This window comes from Halichoeres trimaculatus, unplaced genomic scaffold, assembly GCF_033239565.1.
Source record: "Halichoeres trimaculatus isolate MK-OKI-2021-1 unplaced genomic scaffold, fHalTri1.1 fHalTri1_scaffold_12, whole genome shotgun sequence".
Taxonomy (NCBI): domain Eukaryota; kingdom Metazoa; phylum Chordata; class Actinopteri; order Labriformes; family Labridae; genus Halichoeres; species Halichoeres trimaculatus.
In genome coordinates, this window is record NW_027437190.1 from 634,869 (window position 1) to 642,690 (window position 7,822).

A 7,822-nucleotide genomic window follows, 5' to 3' on the forward strand; every position below is an offset into this window, starting at 1 on the left:
TGCGTGGGCCTGGATTCATTCATTAGACAAGCAGTCACAACACATCTTAGGATAGTCATCTTGCAGTAGCACACATAACTGACAAAAAGTTCCAGATTGGCCATATTTTCGATGGTGACGAGGAAATAGACGCTAACAGGGACAGACGGTACCAAATTCAGAGGCTATTTTCTCTGCCTACAAGAACTAAAATCAAAAAGTAATACCACGGTTTAAGAGTGCGCTACATAAAATATTTTTTAAGTGCATTAAGTCTTCGGAAATATAAACATTTATCCGGACCTAACTAACTGGTCATGTGTCCTTCCGCGCAGCGCTAGTGCGCTCCGTCCCCCCTCCTCCTTTCAGCTGCAGGGAATGTAAACAAGCTATGCTTCGGGCGCCGGTTTTAGCCTCGTGTAAGTTTGATCAAGTATCGTAATTCTTTTGTTTGCACTCTAAGGATTGTGAGGCAGCTTAGGAAATTCAAAATGAGTGACTATGACAGCGACGAAGAAGTTTCATTCACTTTGGAACCAAAAGGATACCTGTATGAACCAGAGTAGCTACACAGAAGACGAGCTGCTACAGATGGAGACTGAAAGGAATACAGAGGAGACATCCATGGACACTGGACATCGAGATGCTGAGTGTTACTGCTGCCACGACTGTTGTTGTTGTTGCTGTTACAGGACACTCTAGAATTTAGAAGAGCAGGGAAATCTGTGTGTTGAGTTATACAGACGGCTTGAGAGCCAGCAGTGTCCTCTAACTCAGACAAATCCTGAAGAGTGTCTGTAACCAAGTTCCACTCGTGACAGCAGTAACACTCAGCATCCGTGGGCAAAAGGACATTTACACCACTGAGTATTTCCAACTCTATCTTGATGTCCAGTGTCTGCGGATGTTTCCTCTGTATTCCTTTCAGTCGGCAACTGAAGAAGCTCTGTGTAGCTACTCTGGTTCATACAGGTATCCTTTTGGTTTCAAAGTGAATGAAACTTCATCGTCGCTGTCATGGTCACTCATTTTGAATTTCCTACGCTGCCTCACAATCCTTAGAGTACAAACAAAAGAATTACTATACTTGATCAAACTTACACGAGGCTAAAACCGGAGCCCGAAGCATAGCTTGTTTACATTCCCTGCAGCTGAAAAGAGGAGGGGGGACGGAGCGCACTAGCGCTGCGCAGAAGGACACATGACCAGTTAGTTAGGTCCAGATAAATGTTTATATTTCCGAAGACTTAAAGCAGGACAACGGAAGATCTCCGCCTGACCGCTATAAGAACTCAACTACCCAAGAGGCCTTGCGCGCGAGTACTGTCGTAAATATATGGATCCGCCGGTCTCGTGCATTTGTTTTCAAAACGAAACACAGAAGCCAGGACTTCGCTCCAAAGTATTCTTCTGTCTTCAGCGGTTGTTTGCAGGATGGATAGCAACGAGGTAATGTATTTATTTTTGACTAAATGACGATGTTGAAAATTGCTAAGTTCAACTTGGTTTTATTACCGTGAAGTCGCCCTCGTCCTGTTGAAGCGATAAAGTGAATAAAAGTAAAGACAACCACGAGCTGGTGATATCACACTCTTGAAATAGCTGGTCTAAACAAAACTACATACTGGTACGTTCTGGATTTGTTGTGCTGTACTATTTCCTGTCAAGTTTTTAGAGCAACTTTCTCATAAATTGGTCGCCCAAAATACATTATAACTCGTGAATAAAATGCCCATTCTTCTTATTTAGCAGATTAGCCTGACAAACTTTAATTTTTCTCAGGAAAAATACTACAAATGCCCAATACGTTTTCTTTACATTGCATTCTTTCCTCTATTTTCATAATTCTTTACAATTGTGTTATAAGTACGACAGCGTATTACTGTCATCCTATATAAATAATGATTGATCAGTAACGTTATAACGTGTTATGTTTTTGTTGGAACAATATATTTTCACGTTATAACGAGCTAAACTTTATTGAAAGAACGTGAAACGCTTCATGTTATAACATGGTTGTTATTGGGTGGCAGTCATACATTTCCGTAATAAAGCTTCCTCATTACGAATTACAGTTTTATTATTACTATTATTATTCAATGATTCTGTTGCTGATACATTCAATCATTTTAGAATTATGTAAACCCAAAACAAATGCCCTGTATGTGAAAATTCCCTTGGCTTTATAGTTCAGTCTAATACTGATTCTTATTGAACATAGAACTGTGCATTTACATCATACCTACTCTGTTTCTTTGTTTCATCAGGAATTTGCTGTTCCTGAGAACACCTCAACCTCTGCCTCATCAGAGTTTGAACCCCCACAGAGAACAACTGGGAGGGGAAGGGGAAGAGGAAGAGGTAGAGGGGGGAGGGGAGTAGGTAGAGGGAGAGGTAGGGGGAGGGGGAGAGGAAGGGGGAGAAGGACACCTGAAGACCTGGATCCCGAGAGCCAGCAGAGGATTCAGGCTCTGCAGGAACAGCGAAATGCTGAGATGCAGGCCACTATCCAGGCTTTAGACCCTGAGCAGAGAGACCAGTTGCTCCAAATGGTCTTGACAAGACTTCCTGGCCTCATGTTTGATGCACTGGCTTTGCTGAGGGATCCTGAACAGCAGAGGGACTCAGGTGGAGGGGCCCTCCATTGGTGCGCCTGTTCTAACTGCCGGGAAATGAACACTGACCAGGAAAGACTGTGCTGTCGGCAAACACCAGAGACCTGTATAAGTAACATGGCCCACATGCGCTTATACATCCTGGATGAGGTGGTGTTGCGTCTGGCCCGGGCAGCTTGGAATGACATCTTTGCTGTGGAGGATCACCAGGAGCCTGGGGAGGAGCAAAGACAGTACAGACACGCAGCGTATCGCCAGTTTGTGCTCTGGCAGCATGGTCGCCTCGGGGTGGGCGTCAGAGTGGTCATACCAAGCTGCTGTGTCTGGAAAATAAGAGCCACTTTTCCAGACCCAATGGGACAGTACACAGGTTTCAGGGTTCGGCGACTACTTTAGAACAGAGCTTTAGTTTTTGTTGTTTTCTACTTCTTTGTGTGCACTTGTTTTTGTGTGTTTGTAAAATAAAGACATTTTTTGCAAAGCATAACAAACTTTTATTTACATTATTTACAAAAACAACAACAACTCCGGCAGAAATCCCACACATTATCATAAATAATATGTAGGATGGACAGTAAGTTACTGTGCATAAAGTAAAGAGAGTGATGTATGTAGAAGTGTAAATGCAGTAGAAAAGTAAAATAATAAACTGGTAAGCAGACAATATGAGTATGGGTACAGGTAAAGCTGTGGCTGTGTGTATGAAGTCAGATTGCAGGTCAACATGTCCATTCAACAAAACACATGAGGGATGATCCTCAGCGTTTACTCTGAAATACACCCTCTCCACGCGTCACATGTGTCCGAACTAGCTCTGCTGTTGAGGGGGGTGGTACTGGAGCCAGCAGCCCTAAACGCCGGGGGTCATCTGGCCTAAGGGTCTGTTTTCTGGGAAGGCCTCCTCCACTTTGTAGTCTCTTCCTGAGAACGGCTCTCTGCAGTGCTGGAATGTAGGAGTACTCTTTCTTCTCCTTCAGTGTGTAGACACTCCAAGACTTAGACCTTTTATTGTAGTATCGCCTGTAACTAAATATATCAAACAATTATCAAAGATTACAACAGGGAGTGTCTCTGCAAATGTGCATAAACTTACATCTTGTGTCCATCCTTGTTTCGTGCAGGGAGGCGGCCATTGTGACAGTTGTAGTCTATTGCAGCGAGCAGAGTCCGTGTGCGATAGACTGCTGGAGTGTATGAGAATTGCTTCCCTGCATACATCAGTATATGGTTCTGGAAATTTTCCAGATCTGATGTAGTCCTGGATAGTGTGAGAACAAAGACACAAATGTTATTACATTATGGTAATTACTGACCTTATAAATGAGCATGCTTATATTTTACTTTATCATAATTTCTTGTTGCTTCTACCATCAGTGTATACATGTCTCAATAAACATAGAGTGAGTAAATCTTTTAGATCGATATTGTAATGTGAGACTTTAGCTACACTTGCACCAGCTGTAGCACTATTAGGATAATAACTTTTGTAAGACACACTGACATTAGCATTGACAAAAGTGTATACCTGAAGGTGATGAACTTCTTAACATCCTTCAACCATCGCTTGTCCAACACAACTGCTATAAGGGCTTGATGAGCTGCTGAACCTGTAATGACATATCTCAGTATGAGATGGACAAAAATCCATTCAAAGCAACATACACCTCTCATAAAATATGTTGGAATTACCTTGTTTTATCCAAGGTTTTTCCTGAGCTTCATCATCCAGTGGTTCATGCTCACAGGCTCCAGTTGCCCATGTGTGTTGGTTCCGAACATGATGAATGACAGTGTGCCACCTCATCTGCAAAATTAAAAACCATGTATGAACTTGAGTCAGACAATACATCTGTAACCTACTGTAATCCATGTTTTTGTACGGCCTCAATTCACTTTCCACAAACATACCTTGAAATCCTCCACAGATGATGCTTGCTTCGCACAATACCAGAAGTGGTTCACAATGTCCCGGATCCAAGGCAACAGTTCAGACTGGTCCCTCACTGTACCAGCCTGAGAATAGAAAAGACCAGTGTTAGACAGTCACAAAAAATGCTGCTTTATTGCAGCACTTTATGAAAGTGTAGAAATGCAATCACCAACACATCCCTCATAATACAATGAAATAGTATACCCGTCTCAGCTTCTTTCCTAAATTCTTCGCTGCATGCCAAATGTCGAGTGAATGTTGGAGCCCCCATTTTTTGTACTTTCCATGGTCTGCATCTGTGAAAAAAATAAGACTTTGCAATCTCAAAAACATCCATCTAAAAATACTGAATCAAAAGCGTAGAACCATTTCACTTACTCAGCAAAGCTGAAATTTGTGCATGGGCATCTGTGACCACTTCTGTTATGTGTATCTCTGGCAGAAGTGCGTCCATTGTGCGTATGAAGCACTCCTTCTCCATGATCACAGAGTTTCGGTTAGTTTCTCGCTTGTCCAGGGAGACGATGTGCACGATGTCTCTAGACTCCTGCTCTATGGTTGTATATGTACAATACTGAGCACAATGGCCTGCAGAATATAAAAAAGTGGTTGTCAAGATGTGAACTCTGCATATCAAAATCTCTCTCTCTGCCTCTGAAACACACATACCTGGAGAGTCCATCCTGCCATCACCTTATGAGAAAACAAAAGAAACAAAAACAAACAATTACAAAGGTAACACAACAAGGTCTTGATTAGTTAGAGAAAAAAAGTAAAATGTCAATTGGATTAAATAAAAAGCTGTGTCACCTGATCACAGATGACAAAGTGACAGAAAGTAGGACTCACCAAGAACAACAATCTTGTCCTTGTCACGTAAACGGGTCAGAACACTTGCTCTGATGGTCTGCCAGAATTCATCAACTGGTTCGATACAGTAGGTATCCTGGATTTTGAAATACGTTGACTCTGCCACCATCCCCATTTGCATACAGTTGAACAGAAAAGCCACTTTCCTGTAGTTGTTTCCTGACAACAAAATGTTTGTGGAGAGCATAAAGTCACCCCCTTGCATCCCATACTTCAAAAGTGGTTGGGAATTCCACCTCCAGAGGATGTGACCAAAGGGGCATAGCTACAAGAAAAAAAGAATCAAAAGAAATGTTATATAGTTTCTATTCCAAATACTACTATAGTGTTGACATACAAAGTATAAATAAATACTAATAAAGTATCAAAGTATAATCACCTGAACTACACACACACACGTATGCAAAATATCCTTACCCATTCCAAAACAGCTCCAGTTCCCCGGGCACTCATTTTAACCTCAAATGGTGGTTTTCCTTGGCATTTCACACCAGTTATGCTGTCTGTGTAGCCACACACTTTCAAAGGAAAGCGAAGATTAGAGGTCAGTATCTTCAGGTTGTCAAGGTAGCAAATAAAGGCCCTCTTCTCAATGAGGTCATCTTCTTCGACAACTTTCAAGTAGTCAGGCAAATCTGTCACTTCACTGTCCACAGGGTCGGGGACTGTGACATCTAGTACAGTCTCGTCCATACTAATTTCTTGAAGCTGCTCAATGTTCACAGCCTTTGATGATACACCACCAACACTGCATACAAAAGCAAAAAAAGAATGTAAAATTAAAACCAAGTCCTAAATATTTATCACAGATTCCTCTACTACTAAAAACAATGCTACTGAAGATAACAATCCTAGTACCAGTAGTTCTAATACAAGAAGATAAATGTGATAAATTCAGCATACCGTAGTTGCAGAAACGGAGCATATTCCTCATCTGAGCTGTCCCCATCCTCACAGAATCTTGGGTCTGTCCAATTGTTATCCATTTCAATACTGCACATAAACACACATATCAGTAAGCTGGAAAAACATAATGACAGCACAAAATGTAGTACAATTCATTAGAAATACTTGCATGCTGTTCCTTGGATCATTGACTGCATCCTCGTCTGGGGAGTCATGTGGATCTTCTTCCTCCACAATTGACAGAGAATGAACACTGCAAAGACAACAGAATATAGGTAAAGTGTATAAACTGCAAGCAGACAGTATAAATACAAAATCAAAAAAATTCATTCCCTGAACAAAAGCTGTGCTACACTGTTTGTAGTGGAAGTTGCTTGCCAACTGTCCTGCACCAATCGTTATAATGTTCCATGACAGTCCTATGAAATGGGACTATGACAGCGAGCAAACAGAACGGGACAGCGGGTGAATAGTACAAGACTATGTTGTTGTTGTGAAACAATAAGTAAGTGTTGTAGGACAGCATGCAAATAACACAATTAAGAAGACCAGGGGCTTTCACAAGTACTGGGGGGAGGGGAGTACTGAATACAGTATGCAAGGGACACAATTAAGAAGACCAGGGGCTTTCACAAGTACTGGGGGGAGGGGAGCACTGAATACAGTATGCAAGGGACACAATTAAGAAGACCAGGGGCTTTCACAAGTACTGGGGGGAGGGGAGCACTGCAGCTTCTGGCTATTAAAAACTCACCTGGCATCTAAAACATCGAGCTCTTCAGCCTCAGCACATTGTTGCAGTATCTGCACACCTTTGGTGCTGCCAACACAGGAGCACTACACAGGAGAGACTTGGCAGCACTGAATGCACAATCACATTCCTCTGTCCACACAAAAGGAACCACCGGACTACACAACCGAGTCAAAGGAGCAACCACAACAGAAAAGTTCTTGCAGAAACACCAGTAATAACCTACCATCCCCAGAAACCACCGGAGCTCACGCCTTGAAGTAGGAACCGGAAACGACAAACGACAGCCTCCACTTTGGCATCCACTGGATGGACCCGCCCATGCCCAACCTGCTTCCCCAAGTAGGTAACACTAGCCTTACCAAACTCACACTTTGCAAGGTTTAGTGTCAAAGATGCGTTGCCAAGTCGCTGGAAAACTGCAGCCAGAGTAGCAACATGGCGTGCCCAACTACTTGAGTACACCACAACATCATCCAAGTATACGTTACAGTTCTGCACATCACCCAACACAAGATGCATGAGGCGCTGAAAGGTAGCAGGTGCATTTCTCATGCCGAAGGCCATAACTGTATACTGCAAGAAGGCATCAGGAGTAACAAATGCTGAGATGTTGAATGCACGTGGGGTTAAGGGAACCTGCCAGTAAGCCTTGAGTAAGGCTAGCTTGGTGATGAATTTGGAGGGACCGATACTGTCAATACAGTCTTCCATTCATGGCAAAGGGAAGGATTCGGGCACAGTAACTGCATTAACTTCCCTGAAGTCAGT

General features: G+C 42.6%; 1 protein-coding gene across 1 annotated transcript; it reads right to left on the reverse strand.

Annotated features, from left to right (window-relative positions):
• Positions 1-3,202: 3,202 nt before the first annotated feature.
• Positions 3,203-7,374, reverse strand: LOC141800546 (uncharacterized). Its single transcript, XM_074683153.1, has 14 exons — positions 7,304-7,374; positions 7,055-7,120; positions 6,470-6,553; positions 6,298-6,387; positions 5,812-6,142; positions 5,374-5,659; positions 5,194-5,217; positions 4,903-5,112; positions 4,729-4,820; positions 4,503-4,607; positions 4,284-4,398; positions 4,120-4,201; positions 3,688-3,852; positions 3,203-3,620 (listed from the first exon to the last, which is right to left on the reverse strand). Exons 1-14 carry the CDS (start codon positions 7,372-7,374, stop codon positions 3,353-3,355), a joined length of 1,989 nt encoding a protein of 662 aa, XP_074539254.1. The 3' UTR covers positions 3,203-3,352.
• Between the last annotated feature and the right edge of the window lie 448 nt (positions 7,375-7,822).

Coding starts and splice junctions, on each gene's coding strand:
- LOC141800546 (XM_074683153.1), bottom strand. CDS start 7,374: ATGGGCGGGTCCATCCAGTGGATGCCAAAGTGGAGGCTGTCGTTTGTC. Junction 5,218..5,373: donor GGACAAGATTGTTGTTCTTG/GTGAGTCCTACT, acceptor TTTTCTCATAAG/GTGATGGCAGGATGGACTCT. Junction 4,399..4,502: donor CATCTGTGGAGGATTTCAAG/GTATGTTTGTGG, acceptor TTAATTTTGCAG/ATGAGGTGGCACACTGTCAT.